The sequence below is a fragment of the Nesoenas mayeri genome, assembly GCF_963082525.1.
Source record: "Nesoenas mayeri genome assembly, chromosome: 4".
Classification (NCBI taxonomy): Eukaryota; Metazoa; Chordata; class Aves; order Columbiformes; family Columbidae; genus Nesoenas; species Nesoenas mayeri.
This window is the reverse complement of record NC_137540.1, coordinates 50,399,693-50,426,919: the sequence shown is the minus strand read 5'-3', so window position 1 is coordinate 50,426,919 and position 27,227 is coordinate 50,399,693. Positions and strand designations below refer to the sequence as shown.

The window sequence follows — 27,227 nt, the reverse complement described above, 5'->3', positions numbered from 1 at the left end:
CAAGAATTGAGAGACAACACTGGGAAATTCAGGGTTAGAGGTTTGGATAAGAGAAACCACTGCTCCATTTCCTCAGTGCTGAAGGCTTTTGCAGCAAAAGGGCTTGACTTTAGACATAACCCAGCTAGAGCTTTATCAGAGGTTCTTCCTTAATTTTTGCTGCTGCCAATCAGTATTACCCAGTGCGTAAGTCATACTAAGTACCAAATAATTTAATAATACTGTTACAGAAATTAGTGTAGCTCTGACCAAAAAAAAAAAAAAAAGGATAAATAAAAGCATGGTTACTTCTTTCCAGACAGATTTTTCTTCCTAATCATGAAAACAAAGCCTTGAGAGTCCTGAACCAGTCTCCTGTGGTATCTTTCTCAAATGAGTGAAAATTAGGCAAAGTCTGAACAAGCTGCTTCAATACGTAGGATCCTGGGACTGCAGTTTAAGTGGAGACTGCTGTAAGAGGCTGAGGGTTTCCATATCTTGACATGCTTAATGCTAATCTTTCAGTAAATACATTAATGTAAAATCTCCAGTTATCCCATCTCTGTTACATCTGTGAGGGTCTCTATTAACTCTGCAAAAGTAGGACGTCCTTCAGGTTTCTGAAAATAAAAGCAGTAGATAGATAAATTTATATTGGCAGATTGATCAATGATAGTAGCAGGCTTCAGAAAATGGTTCCGAGAACATATGAGCTACCATTGAAAAACTACATTTTATTTTATTTATACAGAAGAAGATATCAAGTTTATCATATGAGAGGAAAAAATGTTCCTCATGACATCAGCAAGGTGAGCACAGCCACTTTTCCATGCATGCATAAAATTTCTTTATTTCAATTCTGGACCAGAATTCCTATAGGATTTCTCCCCTGCTAATGGGTTACTGGAAAGTACTACCACTCAAGAAACCATGATACTCAGGAATTTTTCCTGGGCTGTTGAAAAAAGATCTTCACTGTTGTATCACTTGATGTATTGCAGCTCAGTACAGAACAAACTCCCAGGTGATGGCAGACAGGAGAAGAAAAACATTCTTGCCCATCTTCTCTCTACTGGCTGACATCCCAATGGATGATTGAAGTAAACAAGCAAACTAGATGCAGTTTAGATTTCAGTCTCTTAAGCTTTTTTTTACTCAGTGTCTTAGAATTTCATATAGAGTTAAAAGACAGGCAAGAAGGGAGACGCAGGATAAAGGAGGCAATGGTAGCAACAAGGTTCCCCTGCTACTCTCAGTGTATGCCTGCCTATTTACATGAATGCATTGCACACAAAGCTCTTCTGAAAGTACTTTTTATCCAAAACTAAAGATTTGTTTCCTGTAGACACTAGAGAAGGAGGAACCTTAAGGGATTACTCAGAGAAATTGCTGAAATAAATGTTTTGATACCAATATAGAAAGAAATAAGTGCTGGAGGAATGGAGAAAGAACATCAATTACTAAATCATTGTAGAGAGGGTGAAAGAGGCGCAGCCTGGGAGCTGTAGTAGTGTACAGAGGTACTTATGTACACCTGAATAATGCGGTTTAAAATCCACACTTAGTGGGCACACCCACTTTGTATAGGAATGTGTTAAGGTCTTTCAGAGCAGAGCTAGAGAAAGCTACACATGATATGTAGGTGTGAAAAAGGGTATTACATTTAATGCAGTAGAGAAGCCAGGCTATAGTGGTGTATTCAAAACCAGGGGTGGTTTAGACCCATTGTACCAATGGTTTGCTTTGTGCTTATTAGATGCATCAGTCAAAAGAAATAGGCTTGTAAACTTAGGTGTGGATTGTGAAAAGCATAGTGAGACATCCAGAGGATGTCACAGATGTGAAATAATGATTTGATGCCTCCGTTTTTTAAGATTGGTTTTAGACCTACGTTACAAATTAATAATAAAGTAATATCACAGGAAAAAAAAGGGCAACAGACCTCGTGCCAGCAGCTGTACATGACTTGGTACACGGTTTGTGATGCCAAATGTGGTCGATAAAGCCGGTTACCCTGAGAAATCTCACGGACAACTTCAGAATTTGATTTACTTTCAAAAGGCATTTTACCTTCTGTGAAAACTTCCCACATCAGTACACCTAGAAGTGAACCAAAATATTTAGGATGAAACAAAATGCCTGAACCCACAAGCTATTAAACAACATTACAAGCACAAAAACCACTCTTGATTTTTTGTGTATTGCACGAAAATATGGGCAGCATAAACTGAATGAAGACAGACTACCAAAATAATTTTCAACTGCTAGAATTCTGCTCTCTTTTAAGTCAGCTAGGATGGTGGTCTATCAAACTGAGATGAATATATACTTGGCTAATGGACATGTACCAAAAATGCACTTATCGCTCAAAATCTAATATTTAGGCATAGAGCCTTTCTATTAAAAAACACACTCATCCAATATAACCAAGATTTGAAAAATGGGAAGGACTCAAGCTTAAGATAGGTAGTATCAGTAAAAAGTTACACTATTAAATCACATCAGTAGTTTTAAGGAAGCACTATATGTTGCACATTAACGTAATCAACTCACCAAATGACCAGACATCTGATTTGCTGCTATATTTTTTGAAATGAAAGACTTCAGGAGATGACCATTTGACTGGGAACTTGGCACCTGAAGAGCTGATATATTCATCATCAATTACATACCTAAAGAATAACAGGAAACAGCATATACTTTGATGACAGTTAAATGGCAAGCAGTTCTGGCAACATTTCCACAGGTGGTTTTTAATTCCATAAATACATAGTATCAATATAGCAACAAAGAAATGGTATCACTAATTTAATATGTACACAGGTACCCATACTGGAAGTTATGCAGTTAAAGAGATTTCTGTTAAAATTGATTATTTGAATTGTTCATGACAAGTATGTTAGAATAAACCATTTTAATATGCCCTGTTAGACTGACATGATGGTTGCTATTGTCATCTTCTGGGTATATATTGATAGGAAAGATCCCTACACCATGGGCAGAAAAAACAGCAGCAATAAACAATTCTAGTTGCTTTTTAAAAGAGTCCACCTTTTCAACCATTTGCACCCAAACACTACTGGCAGAGAGCTATGCTTTGTAACTGATGGGTGGAATCCACTGCCCAACCTCACAGATGTAATTCATGGCATGTTATTACACGAGCAACACAGAAAGAAACGTTCATCACATAGAAGGCAACAGCTGTTGCAGACACTCTGGAAAAGTAATTGTCTTTGCCCTAATTTATAGGAGCTGACCTCCCACGTAAGATGAAATTGTGTGCAAAATGCGGGCAGCTATAGAGCAACATTTTTAAAGGCTATTAGGCTGATTTCTACCTACACATTTGCGCTCTGTGCACATTTTTCCAGTATTAATGTTCCTGAGCAGGAAGTACAGGCTACAATTGTCAACTACATAACATTTGTTTTCACGGGAGGCGTAATGCAAAAGCACCTTTTAAAGTACCTTTCACATTCAGAGAAATCATCTCTTTGTCTCCTTTCCTTATTTTGTTGCGGGCAAAGAAAAACAAGAGGTTTCTGGATAAGGAACGCAGGAAATAACAGTACAAAATAAGCAGGAGTGGCAGTTGTGTGAGCTCTGAATAAGATTGTGGTGAGTATCTGTCCTAGAGCTGCACCACTGGTCTCCACGTTTTGGCAGCAGTGAGCCATTTGGGTCCATTATTCTCAGACTGGACCCTGACAGCCCTTTGGTCTCTTACTGTGTTTTCTGGTGCATTTGGATGAGTCCAGACCCCTGATACTGACCTTACCCTTTTGGGGAGCAGTGCAACCAGTGGGCACTGCCATGGTATGGGACAGCCTTTTGAAAAATAAGTGTTTAGTTATGAACTGCTGGGATGTTATAACCCTTAGGTTAGAAATAGGAGGCAAAACCTGGGGGAAAGGTAGGCAGTGTGGGTGTGCTGATCTACTGACTTGCAGCTGCAAGGTGAATGTCACCTCCTGCTCAGAGCCATGTACTGCCTTTCAAGCTCATCTGCTTCCAAAGTGAGCCGATTTGGTCTGCTAATCCAGCAGAAATATCAGCCAGTAAAACACAGAAGTGTAGAGCTTTTTACTGGGCTTGCAAGGGGAAAGAAGGAAGGAGTGAGACAAACCCTCTGGGTAGCAGGCAGTCATTTGGTCAGCTCAGCTATAAAATACAGCACATCTGTGAGGGCAGAGCTATGTTTCTCAGGCCTGTGCCTGTCAGAGTGCATTTTGCTCTCCTTCTCCATGTTTGGCTGGTCTTCTCATTAAGCAGAAAAACCACTTCCCTGCTAGAACAGCGCACATCACGCTTCCTGCCCGACCTGCTCAGCCGCTGCTGCCTTGAAAGGTCAGCACCGCTGCCCGGATCTGTCTCTAGGGACCTTCTGCCCTCCCCACTTCTCAGAAAAGTTGAACTCGTTTCTTCAAGCTTCTGGCAGCCCTGTGCACCCTGGGCCTTTCTCTGTCCATAAACACTTCTGAAGTCTACCTGGCACTTGGTTTGCCTGTCTTACACTCACCAATGGCAAGAGGAGGACACGACATCCAGTTCATGGTACAACAGTTAAACAATGTTATAATTTTCAGCAGAATTCAAAAAATTGACCACAGAGGGATTCCCCAAATCGGTGAGGCAAGCAATCAGGTTAACTCAAGCTCATACTGCAGCCAACTGAGAATAGGTACTCACTAAACCTGCATCAATGGCCTCGTACCTCGCCATGCCAAAGTCAGATACTTTAACGATGTGCTCTGCGTTGACTAAACAGTTTCTTGCAGCCTGGGAAAAATGAGAGACACATATCTGAAATCTGTGCTAAAACATTTTAAGGAAAATACAGCACCTGATTATTTTTGTTTCAGCTCATACCATTTGTATTCTAAGAGGAGATGAGTGTCTTGCTCAAAAATATAAGTGAATTTCTGGTTCTGAGTCAGTGAACATATTCCACTACTGTGTAGTTGCACATACATAGCATATATAAAATTAAATGCTTGTAGTGTGATTTACAATATTTTTACATATTTCTGCATGGTGAAAGAAATTTTAGGCTGCTGAGCCTAGTTATTCAAGTAGATGTTTTTCTGAACACTAGTATTAGGACAGTCAATGTTAATTTTTAAAAATGTTTTGTTACTTTTTCATTACAGAGCTCAGGAAATCCATTTCTTCAGACAGTTAGAGAGGAGAGCAGGCAGGTATCCTCTGTGTATCCAGATGTGAGCATTGAGAAAAAAAAGCAGAGAGTAAAGAAGCAAGCTCCTCTTCTGTGGTTCTCTGTCTATGAGGGGTATGGAAGAAATGCCACTCATATATCCCAGAAGCGAGGAGCAGAAAAAATGTAGATAGAAAAAGATTCTGTTAAAAAAAAGTAATATCTTCGTTGTTGCTAACCTTTTGTAGTGCTATTTTGGGTTTGTTGTGATCACTGCATGATACTTTCATGCTGGGATGTCCTAACACCAGCCTGCTCCATGCTAATATCCCAATTTTCTCTGACTTCTCTCAATTACCAAGTAATTTTTCCAACTTCCCACGGACAAAAGGACAGCTAAAGAGTTTTGGTTTACAGCCAGGAAGACACTGTTGTCTTTTTAGATCCTGCAGGGCTGAAGTCTTGCAGGACACATTAGTGCCCTACAAAATGCAGTGGCATGTTCTGTACTAGGAATATTTACCAAGAATCTCAGAAAATCCGTTGTACTTACTAAATCACGGTGAATAAAGCTATTTCTTTCCAAGTATTCCATCCCTTCACACACATCCAGGCACATGGCCAGCAGCATGTCTCTGCTGAGTTTCCCTCGCCTTTGCCGAAGGTAGTTGAGCAGGCAGCCGTTCTCCATGAATTCAGTCACAACATAGAGAGGCTTGTGGTGTGTGCACACTCCGTAAAGCTGGACCAGCTTTGGGTGGGAGAGTTTCCTGTTTGTAATCACATTTTAGACAGGCTAGCATTTCTCCTTGGCAGGTAGCTAGTTCTGAAAACTACTTTCAGTACTTGATGAAATTGTTCATTTCAATTGGCGTCAGCGTTGTTCCACTGTCTGACACATTTCTGCCTACAATCTCTTCCAAAAGGTTCACTCTTTGAATTAATAATTTTTCTTCAGTTATATAAATGCAGCAATTATAAAGCTTGATTTGGATGATATGAAATGGAAATGTCTAGTTATGCCTGGCTTTCAGGCAGGGGACATGACCCTGCAAGGGTTCTTCTCTTCTGGGCTGTGCCAAGACCCAGTCTGGATACTTTGCAAAATTAGCAAAAATGGTAATACAGTTTCTCAAAAGATTTAGTGAGGTATGAGCTCTGCCAGTGGTGCTAAGGGCACTGAATTATGGGTGAAAGAATAGTTGTAGGAGCACATTTATTTAAGAGCACATTAACTCCCCATTGAGCTCCACAGCATGAAGCAGTGCACACTGTAAAGCAAGAGTCTGGCGATGTGTACAGTGAGCATCTGCGTCAGCCTGATTCAGACCTTTATATCAGCTTTTTGTCCTGCATATCCACCGTTCCCATTAAACTGGCTTGTGTCTTTGTTTTCAACTGAATTAGGTTATGTTTATTTCTTGGTCATCTCAACGTCAACTGTCAGATACAACAGCTGTTGTACTTACATCATCACTTTGGCCTCCTCGATGAAATCATCTTCAGACATTGCACCTTCATTAATTGATTTAATGGCAACCTTCATGGTTGCTTTCCATTTACCCAGCTGAACGACTCCAAATTGCCCACGCCCAAGTTCTTTCATGAATGTCAGTTCAGATGGGTTTAATTCCCACTCCTCTGCAAAAGCAACCCAAGATGTTACAATAATTAGGTCAGCTTTCCTGAGCCATGCTCCAAGAGACATGCCTTATTTTCAGCTAACACATGCAGCGAAACATCACACCTGTTCATCAGCCATAGCCTGAGTTTTAAATATTTGAAAATTTCCACATGCTCATATATGTTTATACATAAATGTTATTTTACAGCTTGTAGAATGTGAGGTTTTGGAGGTTCCTATTATCAGCTGGAAGGTACTTCCTGATCTAGATACACAAAATTGGCATTTATTGCTTGTTTTCTATAATACTAGATAAGATTTCATTATTATTTCTGAAACTCACGAAACTGACAATGAAAATCTTCCCCATAAATAATACTGATTTTCCTAAGCATTTAAATAAATCAAATAGCCTTTGAAAAGCTATTAAATGCATATTTGAGTCTTAAGCCAACTAGCAAAAGTCCAGATAGCTCTGAAATGCACCAGTGGTTGTAACAAAAGCACAACAGTCACTGAACAGAAGGGCTCGAGTCAGGTGTCTTATTTGGTTCTGACACCTTATGAGGAACTGAGTGTGTTTCTGGTGAATATGTGACTGTTTATGTGTTTCGTATTACTGGGAAATTTCACAGATACAACTTAATTATTAGCTGGGTGAATGTGATCTAAATAGTTGCCTAAACAGATACCTAAATCTCCACCAAAACAAGATAAAAAATTTACCATAACTAAATCCTGCTCTTGCTGATGAAGAGCAGTCAGCTGATCCAACTGGATGTCGGAGACGAGTGATAAGACCTATAGGAGACAAACCAACGATATTCTGTTGACAAATTACTCGATTTTGAGGTATGCTACATCAAACATCATCTGAAAGAAAAATATTTCAAATTGGATTTACATTTCTTATTTTCTGAAGTTACTTTTTCTTACAGCTTGTGTGGATAAAACACTACAGTGAGAAGAAATGGAGGAAGAGTGTTCAACAGTGCCCTGACTACAGAAGTATCTTTATTTCATGCAACCAAAAGTGACAGTCTTGCGTGTCTCTACAATGTTAGTGATCTTAAATAATTCTACACAGAATCAAGTAATTGTTTTGGTTGGAAAAGACCTTTAAAATCATAGAGTCCAACCAATAACCTACAATACTGCATCATCTACCTAAGTGGTCTTTTCCAGCATGATTTCTCAGGATGTTTTGCCATTGCAAGAAATATTTTTGTGCCTGTCATTCACTCTCTTTGAATTCATGAGCCCATGGAACCAGGGAGTTCCTCCCTTGCTATTTTCCTGTTTTTTCTCCTGGAAAGTACATCTCCTTGCAACCTGACATCATGTTCATTTTCTACAAAACGCAAAGGAGCTGGACACTTTGCTTTTTTCAAGCTAGCTCACTGTGCTCACCTAGGACTCCCTGTCTTCATTCATTCTTCCCACTGTTACTTTCAGGTCCTTGCCTGCTTGATGGATCTCCTACAACCGTCTCCCAGGTGACAGGCTCTGTACATTCCCATATCTTCTGTCCTCACTAGTGTGAGGGAGCTCTGTGTGTTCTCCCGTCTCCACTCACTCAGGATAAAAACATTTTATACTGTATTAAAATGCTAGACAAAACTGAGATGAAGGTTTGGGGTTTTTTTAATGCTAAATAAAAGGCTGCCACCAGCCAACAAGAGGTGTCTAACTCTGATAGGCTTCAAAGCAGTCTTAAGAGAGTCCTTGTGCTCCCTAATTCTGCTTTTGATTGTTTGTGGGGTGGGTTTATTTTTGCCAAAATCAGTAAAATGCTGCCTTCTGATGCATAGCATAGCTCCTGCTTTTCTTAAATTGCATGCATGCACATCACTGTGGACAAGGCAAGAATTGTGATCAAATTTCATACAAGTCACATTCAGTCAAAGATGAATCAACAGAATTGATTCTGTTGATGCAATAGAGCAGGTAAATACATTAGGCTTCTAGCTCTGTAAAAATTAATTTAATTCATATAGATGAGTTTGATAATTTTGCTTCCCCCATGGTATATGCACACACACTGCAGGTACAACTTTGTCAGAAAGGATCATGGCATGTTTGAATTTGTTAGCAATAGAAAAACTTGTTTATTTTTTCACAAGGAAAATATTAGAGGAAGAGTGATTTCCAATCTCTCAAAGTCCTGAGGAGCTTCAAATTATTAGTTACAAAACCATACTACCTTATATGCATTACCTGCAGCGTTGTGTTGATGATACTCGATGAGTTCAGGAACAGATGAAAAGAGGTATTTTTCTGCTACATAATATTGTCCTAAGTGGTTTTTCTTAATTTGATAATGTCGTATGTCTCCACTATGAGTTCTGAAATCAACAAAGGATTATAATTTTCAGTAAAAATAACTTATATAATCTCATTAAAGTTTACTTGGAAAGAATGTACAGAAAAATCTGAAAACTTGGGATATAACTGCTTAAAATGGCTGTGTGTAGCTGGGATAGTATTTCAGGGAAGGGAAAAAAAAAAAGCCTCCTGGAATGGATGTCTGTCCTAGCTTTCGGAGAGGCTGCATAATGGTTTTTATTGTACAAGTACTTAGCATCGTATCATTGAGTCCATGTGACACAGCTGTAGTGCTTAACAGCTATTCCTCCCAATTCAGCATTTCTTTGAATCTAATATTTTAAAATTAAAATGCTCTTCAAACTCAAAAAGTTAAAAATATATTTATACTTCGAGATTTAATTTTCTGTTCTGCTTCTCCAAAGGCTCTTCACTGGAGCTTTTATTTGATGCATTTACTTTTCTGTATTTCTCCACATTATCTCTTCCTCGCTTTCTGCATATTTTGCTGCCCATCTACCTCTGCTTTCTGTGAGATTCAAAATGAAGAAATTATGTTTACTTTTGAGGCTGGAGGTGGTTGCTGAAGGTTGGTACCTTACTGCAAACATGAGCCTGTGCCCAGCACAGCGGGAAACAGGGAGGGCTCACCCCAGCTTTCTGAGGAGGAGAGGGAGGGAGGAAGAGGATGGTGGCAACAACGATGCCTTTTCCTCGCTCTTCTCAGAAGGAGACAAGGGAAGCAGACACCACTGATGCAGGAGGATGTAGGAAGGCTGAGGGACAGGGGTGTAAGGCAGCTTGAGATGGGATCAGTCACCCCTGTAGGTGATTGCTGTTGATGTGGGGGAAAAGTGAGTCCCATTGCAGTTCTCTGGCAGAAGAACTAAAACTGTACAGTGGGGAGGTGAGGTGATTTTAGGGGAAAAACAGGAGAAGTTTGGGGAAAGCAGAGTCTGGGATGAATTTCCATTGTGCAGACCCTGCAGAGAAGGGAAGCGGTTCGGTGCAGTGGCCAAAGGCTGTGGCAGTGTGTTGTGGCAGCCATGGCACTTCATGTAAAAGAAAGGCAAGAAGATGCAAATGTACAGCCTTCACCTCTACATTACATGGGTGGGATGCACAGCTTTCACAACAGATTATTTGAGTGCAGTTAGTCTTGTCTTGGCAGGACATTTGCACCCTGACTCCCAGAGCCACTGCCCTGTGACATTTCTGCACCCAAGGTAATTAACTCTGCATGAACAGCACCCCAGTGGTTCCCTGCTCCTGTGCACGGCCTGTCCAACCTATTCTACTTCAGGGAAACTCTTCCATCACCTCTTGATTCAAACCCTAACAATTCAGAGCAACTCACCCTTTAGCCTGCGAATACATGGACAGTGTAAGAAGTCCCTGTTGGCTTGAATCTCTGACAACAAATGCACCTTCTTTAGACTGAAAAGAAATCCAAATAGAGTTATTTTCTGCTTTGAGCTTTAATAACCCTCCCTTGAGACAGATTTCCAGTTGATTACCAAATTCTGTGGAATATCTATGACTACTTAGGAGAGGGATAAAGCAGTGGAAAACAGGAATTGATAGTCAGAGAGTAATTGATAGTCAGTGATTTATAGTGAGAACAGTTATTGATAGTCAGAACAGTAATTGATAGTCAATAATTGATAGCCAGAGAAAAATTAACCAAGAGAAAATACTAAGTGCCAGACAATTTCTTGGAGTTAAAAATTTAAGGTGAATGATACTCTTCAGTGTGACGTAGTAAAAATTCTTTGATTTATTAAAAACTGAACTTGTACAAATCACTAGAAAAATACTGTAAACCAATTCTATCTAGGACGTTCTTCTCTTGTCCATCTTGCCCAAGCCCTGTGTTAGTCATTGAGCAAAGACTTAATGAGTTTAGTTGAGTTGGGCACTTAGGTAACTGATAGAGGTTAGCATAAATTATAGATTGTTTGCTCTATTTATAAGGAAGACACAAGGTTTTTGTTAAGCTCTGCTAATCTCACTTGTTTAACTATATGGATTTCAGTCTTCAGTGTTTTATTTGAAAGACAAGCATAGTAAACAGCATGTAATTCAATTTATCTAGTATGGAAAACCTACATAGAATTTGCTGGTGATACAACTTAAAACTGCCAGGTCTGGATAGTCTGCACTGTATGCGTACCCCAGAAAGCCTTTTTGTTTAAAGTACACGCGCTCTCTCTCTCTTACTGCATACCAAACAGATTTGGATTTGACTGTGGTAATGCTCTTAATGCCTTTGCTCATAGATCTTTCTAGATATCATTAGCTTTTTGTATAAGCTGAGTTACCTTCTGGCGTAAGAGAAGTTCTGCCTGGCTTCTGTTTATGTTTTTGCAGTACCACCTGCAACAAGGAGACAACCTATCTTTTAATTTAAGCCAGTAAGAATTAGTATTTGCTTTGTTTAACAAAAGTAATCCACCTTAATAGTTGCTCAAGTCCAAAAGCCCGAGTAGAACTATTGTTGTAGATCTCTTAATTTTATTGGACCATTGTAAATGTGACAACTCTTTGCTCATTCATTGTGATTAAACATGAGCTCAAACAAAAGAAAACTCTTCTCTCCAGTAAATTAGGTTGAAGTAATTGGAATGATCTTCTAGCCAATTAATTACATGTTCACAACAGGAATAGATAAGAATATAGAAGTATTATATAGTGGGCCTACAGAAATAGGAAATATCTGGATTCTGACATTACGATTTATGCAAATGAATGTTGTTGAAGTTCTCTCTGTTGTAACTTCATGTTACACCCTCTGAGCAAATAGTTCTAAATCAAAATGGTTAATTAATTCTAAGAGGAATGTTTTGTTATGAAAAAATAGAGCTTTTGATAAACACTTGTTCTTGTCTAATAAGGATGGAAGGATCAAGTATTAAAACATATTGCTACAATCCATTTTTAGAAAAGAAAGCATGATTACCATATCCAAGGGTACTTACTCATATGTTTCTAAATTGCTCTTCCTGTTCTCAGTAACATAGTTGCTGGGAATTAGACCTTCATTCCTGAAACAACATATTGGGTATAATGGCATAGTGTGGTATAAAATATTCATAGGATTAAGATACACATCTTCCTTTTGTTGAATTACAGAAGTTCCTTATACTACAGGCTATGTCATTAGATACTGAATCCCAATTTGGGAATTCAATAGAAGTAAAAGTTCTTTCATCCCATGCACAATCTTTCTGCCCTACAACTGTGGGTGGCCACTGAAATGAAGAGGTCAGCTGGGATAAGTATTTATAGAGTGCTGAGAGCAGAATGTTAGTGAAAATTTTCAAGTAAAATCAAAAGAAAATGTATAACAAAATAGTATTTCTTATGATTCAGGAGCCACCCTCTCCATTTCTAGCCTATATAAAGTTTTATATGAAATATAAAGTGTGTGCTTGCATGTATATACAAAATAACCATCAGTGTACTCTCACTGCAAATATGAATTGAGAAAAATAATTTTAAAGTATTTAAAGGAAAAATTTGAATGAAAAGGAGACAGTTATTATATAACATATAACCATTCCCAACATCAAAGTACAGGATACAGCGAAGAAATTGCAGAGAAAATGGAACAACATGAAACAAATATAAATGTAGAAAGGATCCTAACTGAAGTTATTTAACTCTCGAAAACATTATTACATTTTTTATCAGGATTTTGTTTCAGACACATCTTGATAATCTCTATGGTCTTTATGAAGTGTTTGACATATACACTGCATTGTAAAGCATTTGAGGTATGGAAAGCTGGATTTGCACATGGCTCAGAGCCAGTGATTCACATGGTCCTCAAACATCCTTGTGTTGCTCAGGGATTTCCAAGCCTAGGTCTTAACTCTGAATTCCTAATAGATTCTAGATTTCCCACCCATTCCTGGAGAGCCAAACACTGCCAAAAAGCTTGCCTGTGTCAATTCATGTGCCTCGTACATAGCTCAACACTTTCAAACCTGTACCTAAATTGTTGTATGTGTCCCATTCTATCTGCCTGCTTCTTTGGGGGTTGTTTTAGGTTTTTCTCTTTCTGTATAGGGAGATTGAAATAGATGCCCACTCTCTCACCCATGTTGGTCTCTCGCCTTCCACCAATGGGGATCATACTGTTCGAGGATAATGTATTCTTCTGACTTCTTGAGCGGTAAATCCGAGGGCCCTCTAGCAAAAAAGTCATACAGTGCAATAACTCTGAGGTTTTTTGTGTAGTCTTCCAAGGCCTCAGCAGGTAGAGGAGGTAACGGCTTGTTCTTTAACTTCAATTGCTTCTTACGCTAGTGAAAAAAAATCTTTCATAATTAGTCTTTTCTCCCTACTATTTCTTGCTTAATTGCCCTGGTATTATGCCATGTCATTAACTAAAAGGAACTCATCATTGTCATTACTTCCCCTTGTAAAGCACTATCACCTCATCACTTGTAAAACAGTGGGACTTAGAGCTGAGTAGTTTGGTGTCGAAGCCAAAATAACAATGGAAAGTACAGTGAATAACAGACAAGCTCTCTAGCTAATTGGGGTGATTTCTACATGGTATTAATGCTGGGTTAACTTCTCAGCTGGTGTGAAAGTAGAGCAGGATTGAAACCAGAGGAGTTACAATGTCTGGAATGTTTCATCATTTATCTGAAGAATTAACATGAAGGGCACCGCAGACTTTCTTAGGAAATTGGCAGAACATAATCATTTTCTTCTGCATCAGCTTAGGTCAAGTAATGCTTTGAAAACTTGGACTAATTCTACTTGAATCTAGTAAAACTGAGGTGGATGTTTCACATGCCAGCTTAGCAAAGCAAGCTTGCATCTGCCCACTCTTCCCACCTCTATCACCTGAACCCAAAACTGTGAGAAGGAACCACCTTGTCCATGACAGAGAGCTTGGGAAACCTCATTATGGTCCTGCATTTACATCCATATGAATCTTCAGATACCTTTATAGTTTTTAGGCAACAAAGAACCTTACATGCTCAAGAGTTAGTTACTCCTCTGCTTGTTCTGGTACCATATAGCACATCACCTCAATTCTTTCTTTTCACCTGTCAAAATGTTACTTACCTTGCTCTTCCAAGAAGGTGCATAGAAAGTGTCTGGTTGTGAGGCTGAGTACTGGGTGACCAGGCCAGTATCAGGGTCCAGGTTCATTTTTGTTCTCATTGCTCTGATTTTGAAAAACAGGAATTATTCGTTTGAATATATATCTATAAATATTCACATAAATACATTAATGGATATATATGCCTTCATTCATTAGGGATTTGCAGGGCTGAGTGTCTTTAAACTTCTGTACATTTAGCTATTCTACTGAAAACAGATATTTTGATCACCCTGATTGCTGAAAAGCTTAAGCATTTCACATACCTTTTTTGCACTGTGCAGCAGCAACAGCAGCAGCAGAAAACAGACTGGATGGTGTGATCTGTGAACAAGAACATTTTTCTATATTGGCAGTGTTTCTCTTTGTTTGTTGACAAAACTTTCAGAATTAAGGACTACCATATGTGCTTAGCCCCATTATTAGCTTTGTCTCGCTGTGAGATAGCTAGCAAATCATTGAGGCTGAATTTGCATTCACCAAAGACAGAAGACCTTTCCTGTCACCCCATCTATTTTCTCTCACTGTCTCCCTTACATCTTAGTGATTATGAGGCCATGTAATGAGTTAAATCAGCTCACTTAATCACAAAGGAAAAAAAAAAAGACCTTGACAGTCAGATCAGTACCAGTCTGACTGATTACACCACCCATGCAAGCTCTAACCAGTGCAATGTAGGGGATGAGAATATCGTCAGGGACAGGAGATGGGGAACTATCTTATCTCCTTCAGAAATAACATAATTTTTATGTAATTCAAGCCAAATACAAAAGCACACCTGAATGACAAGCTTTTTCTTATTGTGAGGTTTATTAAAGGAGACATGCTACATTCAGTTCTTTGAGTTAATAGTGATTTTCCATTTTCTGTTGCAGCCATTAATATAACAGATGCATTAGCCCAGGTTTAAATGCTACCAAAGAGGTGCTTTTACACTTATGTGCCAAGTGATGGATAATCCTGAGAAAAATACATTGGATGCATCATCACATATGTCATACATTTACAGAGAAATCTATCTAGTGTATCTTGTATGAGCAGCAGACAGGATATGGTATTAAAGAGGCCAGAAGGCATTAATAAGATTTGAACAAGGTAAATAGTTGACATCTGCTTTGGTGCACTTCTACTCAGGTTGAGACCTAACTTGTGTTCCCACAGCAGCTCAAGCCAAGCTGTGACACCTATGGTCCCATCATCTTTCCGTTTGCACTGCTGCTCACCTCATCTCCAACAGAGACGTGACACTAAACCAGCAAAGAATCACTGTCTGCTGGGTGGGCTCCCTGAACCATCTCACCATCATACATCGCCCATGGGAGGGCAGCAGCAGCAGCAGGCTGAGCTCAGGCTCTCAGATGTGATCTGTGCTCTCTTAGAAAGCATGAGAGCCAGGCATGCAGATGAGGCTCCAGTCATGTTCAGCTGCACTGGCAGAAAATCAACGTTGCATCCCACTCCAATGAGTCTTAAGTTTTCTCTGCCACAGAGGTCATTGTACAAAAAGGAGCCTCAGAAAGTTATTTGAAAGTTGAATATCCATGTTATTTGAAAGTTGGTTGAGTATTGAAAGTTATTTGAGCATCCACAGTTTTGGTATTTTGTTGTTTTGTGTTTCACAAGGTATGTCTTTCTCCCACCAGTTTGTTTTTCTCTCATGGCATTTTTGGCTTGTTGACCCTAATGACTTAATCCATCCTGGAATAAATAAGACGTCCCTTCTCATGTTCTGTAAGACTTTTGCCAATGCCTGTTACCAACGTTTCAGCCAAGTGTGTTGAAGGTACACACCCTAACACTCAAAATATTAAGCAACCTTACTACGCAATTAAAATGTAATTGTTTTCTCTATGGACATGCCTAACTTAGAAAATCTTGTGCTAATAAAAGAAATGAGAATGTCAGATGTCAGAAAGATAAGACCAAAACTGTTTCCTAGCTGAAAGAGGAAGAGACGTGTCTCATCTGTGTTTTGGTTAGAGTATTTATCTTGAAAGTCGTGGGGCAATTTCCCTTAGACTGTTGCATCCTGTAAAGAACCTATTGCGTGGGAAGCTGGTGAGCCTACACTAATCAGAAGACACTATCAACAGTTTGATAAAAGTTTCCACTGACACGTATGCAAAATACAGCGAATATGAATACTCAAGCCAGCTGACACAGACAATTTTCTTTAAAGAAACAAGGCTGAAAAGATGGTCAATGCAATGTATTTGCTGCATAATTTTCCAGTGTACATTAAACTGTCCCTCAGCTGTTTAAAATTATAGTGGCTGAAGTTTGTCTTACTGTGGTCTCTAGCATTGTTTTACTGTAGCATTGAAATTGTTAATGTTCCAGGTAAACACAAGCTTGGAATTTAAAATCACTTTTTAAAAGTCAGCTGGGAATTATTTCTGCTTTATTACCATTGTTTTTTTCTTCCCCTCCCCGCCCCGAAATATTAATTCAAGAGTAAAGTAGTGTCACAATGTTAAGGGGTGAGTGTCTCTAAAGCAATTTTAATTGATGCCTTGGAAGCATATTGGATGACAGCATGGTCTTGCAGGTACTGTATTTTGTAGAAGTTATGGCAATTTCATTAGAAACATGGTTGTTTAAAATTACTTGCCACTTACCAAACCTTCCCAAATGTCTTGGGAAGGAGTTGTGTTTGTTCCCTTACCTAGATCGTGTTAGGTTCCCATGTCTTTTTATAATAGCTTCTGTGTTTCATAAACAATGAACACCATGGGTGAAAAAATTCTTGGATTACATTTATTTTGGGCATTTTGAGTTTTATCGATCCTTATGAAGCATTTAGTGATGTGCAAAAAAAAAAGGAATAAGACATTTGAAAACTTGTCTACTTCTGATTAAACCATTCAGCCTAATTAAATGTATTATTCCTAATTAGACAGCTTGCTTTCCTTATAGAACATTTACAAGAAATATTTAGAAGCAGAACTGCAGAGTTTCAATGTGATAAAAGAATGAACTAATATTATTTTAAAGATTTGGCTGTTAGCACAAAAGCAAGGGCTTCAGATCAAATTATAGATGTGTAATTTCTGTTTTGCTTTTCTTATGAGCCCAGTGATTTGAACAAATTTATACAGTAAGTTCAGGAATCCTTTTTGGCTTCAGTGAATTTCAGACTTGCTCTGTTAATGGATGCTTTTCTTGTTTTACTCTCCCTTTATTGCACTAAAAGCAATTAGCAATAAATGAACGTATGTGATGTTTTTTTAAAAACAGCCTAAGCATCTATGATATGAAGTATTTAATCTCTTGTCCTGTCCATAGAACCACAGGTTTAGGTTAAAGCTTTAACTACAATGCTTCCTGGGACACATTCTCCATTTGGTGAGTGATTTTTCCAAGCCTGGAATATCTAACCAATTAAAGATCACAAAATATGACCAAATTCTTCAGGTGAAAAGTGAAGGCTCAGATTAAACTAAAAGCATGGGCCAGATAGGCCCATGTTGAATTGAGTTGCTGGGTCCTGAGGAGCTGCACAAACTTCATACGGTTCTGCAAAGTTTCCTCCTAGTTATTCTCCTTATTGGAATATTTTAAGTGCCAAATCATAGCCTATCAATCCAGCAGATATTTATCATCCTGAAGAGCAGCACTTCCACCTCTTTGAAAACAAACCTGCCTTTACACATCTCTTCTTAGCAACCTCATCACTTCTGAAATTCTTTTGTCCATGCATTACTCCTAGAGCTCTTGTGGAATTAACTTGTTAAAAATTAATGAAAGCATAAATTATAGCAGTGCAAGCTGTTAATTTCTGTTTGGAAATTTGTCAGGTGTGTTGGGAAGCATTATCAAGGCCTTCAGTCCTGAGGAGTGAAAGTCCTGCTTTAGTTAAATTTAATTAAGTCAGAAGTTTTGACCTGATGGATTGGAATTTAAGCATCTCAGGCAAAGACCTATTATTGATCTATGCATTTTACACCCTCCTTAGCCACAGGTAAGCTTCTTGCAAAACACTTTTTCTCTTTTTGATTAAAATAAGGGGTTTTGAGTTCATAACTCACTACAGAAAGACGCAAAGCTGCTCTGCAGTGCTGTTTTAGAAAGACTCAGCCAACACGGCAAATGGTAGAATCTTTGATACATAGAATGAACAATCTGATGAAACTGTCTTGCATCTTGACCTTCTGCTAGCGGCTGAGGCAGATGTTTGCACCCCCAGTTGCGGCAGCAACACTCTGCAGTGGCGCAGGAAGGCGGCGTTTCCTGCCTGAAGCTTCTCACAGCTGCACACACCCTGCCCTGACTCCAGCTCTTCCTTCCTTTCTATTTTCTTCTATTCAACAGCTATCAGACAAACTATGAAATAATAATTTTTAAACCACTACATTTTAATGTAAAAAAATGCTGTATTTTAAAATGCAAATAAGAACTTGAAAATAGATTATTAGAAATTATTCATTCTTTTAAATATTTCTTCTTGATTTTCCTTTCTGATACACCCTCACTGGAATAAATGGAATGGTCCTGATTTCCTTCCATCTTGGACCAAGGATCTTTTCTGAAGCAAAACATTCTGGATTTGTCAAAAAATGTTAGTGTCACATACACATTAGCAGGCCTTGACCCCTCTGGTCCATTTCCTATGTAACCATATTCGAAAGTTCATAAATTATGAATGAATCAGTGATGGTATCAATGAGAGTTGTGCTTCAGCAAGGAAATCACATTTTGGATTCCATATTTTGAAGATAACAGAGACATCAGTAAGACCATATTATGAATGACAGGCTGCTTGGACAGGACAGAAAGAAATACAGGCTAACATAAAGAATTATCCCATAATTTTTAACAGCAAATCATTTTTGAAGTCTGTTAGAATGAAGTACTTATGGACCTATCATTATGTTTAGGCCTTGCTTCTGTTTGCTACATAATCAAAGGTTATCCCGAAACTTCCAGAAAAAGGGGTCAAATTTTGCTTCTTTTAAATCCACGAGAAGGAAGATCTCTCCAGGATCTAAAGTCCTGCTAGACCTCTCAGCCCACATTTCCCTGAGTTCTATGAAAACATAAGCTACCAAAACACACTTGTCTTTGATCCTCAAGGTAAGTCATCGTGGAGCAATTAAAGTCAGTAGCTTAAAATCTAAGTTGAAATCAAAACAGAGAGCATTTGAGCTGTTGAATCTAGAATTTGCTGAATCTTTCTTCTTAGGTTTCTCCAATTCTGATGAAAGCTTGCAACCTCAGACAAAGTTCAGCCAATTCTACAAATAACGCAGAAATAAAAAATGTTGCCCATTTCACTGCTCATATGTTTTTCTTTCTGGAAATGACTACATTAGGAAGAAGAAACTTGTATTTAAAATGGTGCTGTATTATCTCCCTGGTGACAGGTTTACAAATAGGAATCCCAACACTAGCATAGAGCAATGATAGCCTATTGAATTCTGATGCCCAAAATCAGACCTTTTTAGCATGCAGAGTGTTGAAACAAGAAAAGATCATGGCAAGATAAGCATGTGGATTGAAGTGGAAATACTAGGGAACTGGTGTTGAAGCTAGCCTCACAAATAGCCTAAAAATTGGCAGCTGATATTTTGGGAACCAACTCAGAGAACAAGTTTATCTGTGCATAATGGAGCAGATAGGATGCTAAAGGAAGAAGAAGAAGATGGACAGCTGTCAGGAACAGCTGTTTGCTTGAGAAGCTGAAAGATAGTCTCATGAAAACAGAGAAGGGAGAGTGAAAACACACCAGTCCTTTGAGACTGTCCATCACCGCCTGTAGCTGTCCTGAGAAAGTCCCACAACACCCAGCAGTATGCTTTGGTGTGATGACACTGTCTGTACAGATGGACAATTCACACCCCTTTGTATGTGCAATCTTCCTCCTACATTTGGTTGTAACTCCCTCTAATTTGCAGCCTTGGGGTAGTACCAAAGATACAAGCAACAAATTAGAGGTTAATTTTTATAATTTGCATGTTATAAATTTATTATTTCATGGTTTCTTGGCTTGAGTTTCTTTTTCTGATTCGCTGTTTCTTAAGGCACTACTAAAGTGCTGTAGTCCAAGTCTAAGACTTGCACAAAGTTCTTGCTCTTGCAGCAGGGGCAGCAGGTTAACTGCAGGTTAACACTACAAACTCAGCTTCACCCATCAAGCCCAAATCTTTACTGTAATACACAATATGCCTTGTGATCTGCTATATCTGTCAGTTTTCAACAGTACTAGAAAATCAATAATCTAGTAGGAAGCCAAATGATAGTTTGCTTCTAAAAATACGTTGAAAGACAAACTTTCATCTTTTCACATGTGCAAGCTGAGGCTTTCTTTTTTTCCCAAGATTTAATTCTGCTCTGGAGGAAAGATAGTTCCAGTTCTACCCATTTTATTATTCATGTCTATGCTGTACATGCTTTTGGAATCTCTCCCTATCTGTACGTAAAAGTATTTGCTTTGCTGAATCTAACATACAATGGATTCATATTTGAGCATCAATTTTGAAAGTCAAGACAAGCAGTCTCAACAAAGATCACCTGAGCAGCACAAAAGAAAACTGGCTGGTATTTTTATGGCAATAAATAGCTCATTTACCAAGTACACTGCAGCTGCACAAAACAAAACTGTAAGATGAAAATATGAGGCCCAGTTTACTTACAGGTAGAAAGGATCATGTCTGTCCTCTTGTATTCAAATGAAAATGCAAACCTCTCTTCATCAGTTGTGCCAGTAAAACAGCGCTAGCTGAGCTCTTCACTCTGATGTGAAACATGGTAAACCACAAATACTGCTTGACCTCGCCTACGTACCTTTTGTGTTTTTTAAAAAATAAGCTCCAAACAGACAAATCTCAGATCTATTTTTTTGTTGTTGTTGTTTTTTAAAGATAAAAAAGTGTTTGCTTTCTAACATACATTTTACAGAAAAAAAAAAATTAAATTGTAACCAGTAGTTATTTAGTATTTATTTTTTAAAAAGGAAAAAAAATACAGTGGATGTAAATTACAGCATTTGCTTCTGTTCAGATGAGTTTTTGACCCCAATATTTGAAAAAAAAATAAATAGTTATAATAAAAAGGGGAAGGACTGAAGTTGGTTAAGGATGAGCAAGTGCATCCAGAAATAATGATGGTGCAGTAATTCAAACTGCATCAGGAGAGTCAGCAAGACAGCTCCCTCCAGAGGTGTTCTGATCTTTTCCAAAATTAATCCCCTAGGGCTTCATTCAACTAAAAAAATGCTTTCATCTAATAACTAGGTGCCTCAGAGATCCAGGCATACCAAGTAAGTATCAAACCCAAAGGCAAGTATGCAGAAACTATCCTCTGGTGCTGGGAAGAGGCACGCAAAGGGGCCAGATCCAAAGCACTCATCTCTGTGCGAAAACTGCTGCCAAAAGTCAGCAGTTAGCGTCTGTTTTATCATAGAAATTAATAAAAAAAATATATAAATATGGTATAGAGACACATTTAAGGTTAATTGGAAAATATTAATCTCCTGATTTTCCTATGCTTAATTTGTGTTTTACGGGAAACATTACTTATAACCGTAGAATTCCTCATGACATAGTGTTGGAAGTGTTGGCAATGCCATACTTTGCAGGGTCTCCAATGAGAAACTGGGGTGCAAAGAAGGAGTTAGGGAAGAAAATATGAGCTTGGCTTACCTTAGATTTTCCTTGTTCCTTTTTCTACTACAGGTAGAAAATCCTAGATTTTCCCTTTTAACAATAGATGCAGTTGGTATTGATTGGGTAGTGGTTTGGACTCAACACTTAGGTTTGTTTGCATAGTTGCAATAACCTTCTGAGATTTTATCATTAAGAAAAAGGAAATAGCAATTTAAACACTTCCAGACAGCTTGTAACTTTTCAATGGTGTAGCATGAGAAAAGGAAAACACTTCTACCAAGAAGCAAGAGGCTTCCTCCTTTTGAACATAAATGTTTAGATAAAGAATGTCCAAAACTGATTAAAGAAATACTCAAATGCAGCAATGGTGGAATGTGTTAAGCTAACTATAATTACGTTTAATAATTTACTGGAAATAAACTTCACCATATTGCTCTCTGCACACTTGCAAAAAAATTAAAAAGTTTTTGTGCTATCTACACAAGTAACAACAACCAAAAAAATTTAAAAAAAAAAACAACAAAAAACCAACAAACATATATATATATATAAAATAGAGTTACCCAAGAGGTGGCTACAGCAAAACTGAAGTGCAAATACTCCTCACATCCACTGACATAAGGTCAGTTTAACTGAAATAGGCTTCAGCAAAGCTGTGGAGACATGAGCCTCTAGCAGAGGGGAAAAGGCAAGTAAGATCTAAAGAGAGTTCAGGCATATCTGCACCAAACATTTCATCATTGCCAAATTCATTTAAATACATATTCATACTACTGTATGTATTTAGTACAGTGTGCATACGCAGATACATATATGTACACACATGGACTCTGATAACACAATGTTCACATGAACAATGAGTTTAGCTTATGATGCACTGAGGGTAAGTTATTGGTAATACATTAGTTGGTTCCAAACAATAGTTAACATTCATTTTATTTACATACACTTGTAACATGACATTTTCTGGTAAGAACACAAAGGTCATATCACTGTGCATACAGATAACAGACAGAAAGAGGAGCCCTCCTTAAACACATCTGAGAGCGTACTTACTTTCATTTACAACCCTATGTATCGAGTTGTGTATGTAAGTGAAGGTAGGACAAACTTGTGCTTGAAAATCTCAAGAGGAAAGCACACTTTATATAAATAAGAGCATGGAATATATATATTTACAATACATACAGCATATAAATTATTTTAGAATTAATCCAAAGCAAGGTACTATGATACACTGACAGCCAGTTATGCTGAATCTCGGATTTATTTTTCACAAGTAACATCAAGATTAACCCTGGGAGGTCTCTGGTTGACCAAACACCCTAGATTGGCTTGGGAAACATCACAGCCCAGTTCTGAAGCAAGGATTTTTGAGTGTTACACGAAACCGAAGACTGTGCTGTTAACAACCTACCATGTGCAAATGAAAGAGACATATTTTGTGTTCTTGATCTGTCATGAAACACCCATCATGTTCCTGGAGAATCTCTGGAAACATTTCTATGTCAGTAAATAGCTATTTATAGATACCTTTAACTTTTAAGCATGCAAATTACTACTAATACTAATGCCTGGGTAAAGAGAAAACCAGAAACATGGACTGTATGTACATGAGCCCAACCTAGTAAATGTAAATTAGGCTCCTCAGCCTTGGCCATATTCTCTCTCTTCCTCCACAAAGAGCTCAACGTGCCAGCTATGCAATGCTGACTTTTCAGCAAGCATATAGAGATGGCAAGTATTGTTGAAGATACTGTGCTCATTTCCCAGCATCACCTAAGACTCTCCTTGTGCTGGAGTGGATCAGATGTTACAGGTTCCGCATGATTTTTAGCAGCATCCAGCAGCTTACAGGATCAAGCCTTTAAAAAGAAATGGTGAAGCCACATCTCAGGAAAGTAGCTTCTTTCCTGCACTTGTGCAGCTGTTGTCTTTTTTCAGAAAGCATCTTCACCCTCTGCAATGTCAATGATCATGTGAAGCAAGTCTTCAAAAGTCGGGCGTCCCTCTGGCTTCTAAAAATAAAAGCATGTACAGCTGTGATCAAAAAGCACCAAAGTTGTGTTGATTTTGATAAATTAGTGGTCTTGATAACATTCTGTGGCAACGAATTTAATGTTTCATTAGATGTGACATGTAAAAATATTTCCTTGTGTAGATTTTTGGATGTGTTGCTTAATCTTAGTAAGTGTCACTGTCACCTTTTTTACTATAGTCTTCATATAATACATTATTTTGCATAGTTCTACACTTTTTCATTTTTATTCCCCATCCCCATCTCCCCCAATGAATTGCTCCATCTTTCTTTACACGAGTTCTTCATGCTCCTAAGAACTGAGTGTCATTTCCTGAAACCACTTTTTACTTCAACATTATTTTTTGGACCCCACAATGAGACTGCACCATAGACTTCTGCAATGGCATCCTTCATCTACTTTATTTTACATAGAGTTCCTTATGCATCATAACATCCTATTGATTTTTGGTTTGTTTGGGTTTTTGTTTTTTGGGTTTGTTTTGTTTGGGGTTTTTTTACATTATGGCAATACACTGAGGTAGCCTCTTGGCTGATCTTGTTCACACAGTTAATTGTTCTGGATGTCTGGGTAACTTGCACTATTCCTCAATTTATCAGCCCATTTATCAGATTTGTATCACCTGCTGAATTTTGAAGCCTCGCTCGATATTCAATTCCCTCTATAAATGACTAATAGATTCATTAAATGAGGACTGAAGTACCTAGAGTTAATCATATTTAATGACAGAGATTGACAGTATCTTGCCATTATTTGTGTCCTGTTTGAAAACAAAGATTCATTCTCTCCCATGTGATGACTGCTTAGATTTTATTGTTAATAACCCCTTATGAAATGAACTAATTTTTAATCAATTCATTGATGTTTATATAAATCATAAATACATGTCAATATCCAAAGAGCATTAACAAATAACTTATTCTCTTCTAGATAATTTATTATTCCATTTTAATGACCATGTCAAGCTGGTTACCAAGTACAAACAAAATTTAATGATCTTTTCTTTCCTGGTTCCCATGAACAGCTTTTTGAACTACAGATGTATTTGTCATTCCAGAGCCCTCCAAGTCACTGTTATTTTTAATGTATTTTTTGCTGCATAAACCAACTGGTTTGTAAGTTTTAGACCTTCACCAGTTGGTTTGATGATTAATTGCTCTCTCTTCTAGCACCTTCTCCTACATGACAAGCCTCAGACAGTATGTCATCTTTATTACTGGAAAAGAGCAAGTTTTGCCCAGCACACCCTGTGGCAAAGACTAACTAGAAATAAATCATGTAGCTCTTTCCACTTTTGGTTTCCTCAATTGCTCTCAAAATTAGAGGCACCTCATTAACTGCATCTATCCTCTTAGAGACTTTCTGCTTTAATAATACAAGAACTGTTTTATACTGATGTAATTGGTAAAGTATTAAATTTGGAGTTGCTGCCCCTTTGACCTCTTTGAAAATTGTACAGTCAGTATCTTTCTGGGTTAGAAGGATTAACAGTACAGTGTATTTTTATCTTTCTTTACAAACCCTGCATTTGGATTTAGATTCAACAGCAAATTAATCTATATTTCTTATATAATTTATGATCAGGTAATGAATTATTCCTTTAAAAATATTTTCAGTTATTCTGGCATGTTTCCATAATGATTTATAAACTGAGGCAATACAAAATCAGATTTTCCATCTCCAGACTGTTCTGACTTAATTTTTTGCTAGCAGTATTTGTATGCAGCTGTCATCATGACCAGCACAGATTTAGCAATTATTCCATTTTGTTACTAAATGTCTTTGCATTGTTAATCTGACAGTCCATTTATTTCATAGAAATTTCCTTGGTCATTTTTCTTATCACAGCTCTAGTTCAGTGGCAAACCAGAGGGAGATCTTTTTCTTAGCAGTAAACACATGAACAGCTGACAGAGCTGGATACAATCATAACGCTGCAATAGGGATTAATTGCTGTTGTTAGATTAGACTTTTTTTTTTTCAATTCAAAGACAAGAAAAATTAAAAGGTATATACCTCCTGCCAGCACATCATCATCATTTCATACACCTGCTTGCAGGCTAGTTTGGGCCGATACAAACGATGCCCTTGGCTAACCATCGTTACCACTTCATAGTTTGAGTTTTTTTCAAAGGGCATTTTTCCTTCTGTAAATACTTCCCACATTAAGACACCTAAGGAAAAAAAAAAAAAAAGTAAATATTAAGGAAACACACAATTAACTTCTTAAAAATATGCTAATTTTGAGCTCTGGGCTCAGGATTTCTGATAGATAAATAGTCTGAGATTCATATTCTAGAAAGTGTTCACACATCATCGCTGAAAACATCATCTTCTAGTAGCGTGGGTTTTAATAAGTAACAAATCTAAAGATCTCTGTGGAACTTCATGCAAGCATAGAACCATGGCAAATCATTTCTCAGAGCTTCTTCCCTCATGTCTGAATCCCTCCAATAAACTAGAGCTTAACTGCTATAGATAAAATGTAAGAACAGTGCTTTATTTCAGCGATGAATGTCTTACCGAATGACCAGACATCTGACTTGCTGCTGAATCGGCTATAATTAAAAACTTCTGGGGGGCACCATTTCACAGGAAATTTAGCCCCTGAGGAGCTTGTGTATTGATCATCAAGGACATACCTAAAAAAAGAAAAACATTATATCCTTCAGTAAGCCTTCAAGACTGCAAATTATAATTCAGATTTGGATTTGAATATTAGAAGCTCATATTGCCACCTAATGGCCGTAACTGTTAGCACTGCACAATAAAAATGCTTCTCTGTGGTAGTGCTAAGGTTTCAGTCAGGACCCAGTTTCTTTTTATTATGACCTCAGAGTCTTCATATAGTTATTATAGTCTTCATATAATTATTAGCTATACAACACAGGTCTAGGCCACCTGCAAGTTAAATGTCTATTACAAGAGAAAATAATGCAAAAGCATAAATTTCTTGCTGTTTCTCACAGGCCAGTCAGAATTCAGACATCATGGGACATGCAAGCACAGAGATATGGCAAAAGCCAAGAGCAGCATGATTAAACCATGGTGCTTTAACATCTTCCTTGTAGGTGCTTGCTCCCCCCTGCCTCACCCACACATCACCCACCTGATGTAGCACCCATGAGTGCTAAGAAAGGCAGAAAATTAGCCCCTCTCCAGGTCTCAGCATCTCCCAGCACTTCAGCTAGTGAGATGCAACTCTGAACCATCTACCCCAAGAGGATCCCCAACTCACCTAACAGCCTCTATCATTTATTTACCAACATACAGATCAACAACTGTCTCTGCAGTGTGAGCTGTCCAAGACACAAGCTCCAATGTAACTCCTCCATCACTACAAGATTAAAATTCATAAGATTTTCACAGATGTTGC

The 27,227-nt window shown here is 38.0% G+C and overlaps 2 protein-coding genes across 3 annotated transcripts in view; both read right to left on the bottom strand.

Moving 5' to 3' along the window:
* Positions 1–530: 530 nt before the first annotated feature.
* Positions 531–20,954, bottom strand: LOC308039653 (tyrosine-protein kinase TXK-like; the record flags this gene model as incomplete). The annotated part of the gene is given in 16 exon segments (XM_080343146.1): positions 531–599; positions 1,922–2,079; positions 2,533–2,651; positions 4,697–4,761; positions 5,691–5,907; positions 6,607–6,778; positions 7,488–7,562; positions 8,979–9,106; positions 10,444–10,523; positions 11,408–11,462; positions 12,065–12,130; positions 13,188–13,393; positions 14,172–14,274; positions 14,475–14,532; positions 20,841–20,861; positions 20,864–20,954. Coding segments are annotated over 16 exon segments (1,683 nt in total).
* Positions 20,955–23,752: 2,798 nt separating this feature from the next.
* Positions 23,753–27,227, bottom strand: part of TEC (tec protein tyrosine kinase) — a gene marked incomplete at both ends in the record, with an annotated part of 32,060 nt that continues 28,585 nt past the window's right edge. For both annotated transcript variants that reach the window (XM_080343145.1, XM_080343144.1), the window contains 3 exons: positions 23,753–23,830; positions 25,868–26,025; positions 26,375–26,493. In XM_080343145.1, coding sequence (XP_080199271.1) covers positions 23,753–23,830; positions 25,868–26,025; positions 26,375–26,493 — 355 coding nt within the window. The remainder of the gene's footprint in view (positions 23,831–25,867; positions 26,026–26,374; positions 26,494–27,227) is intronic.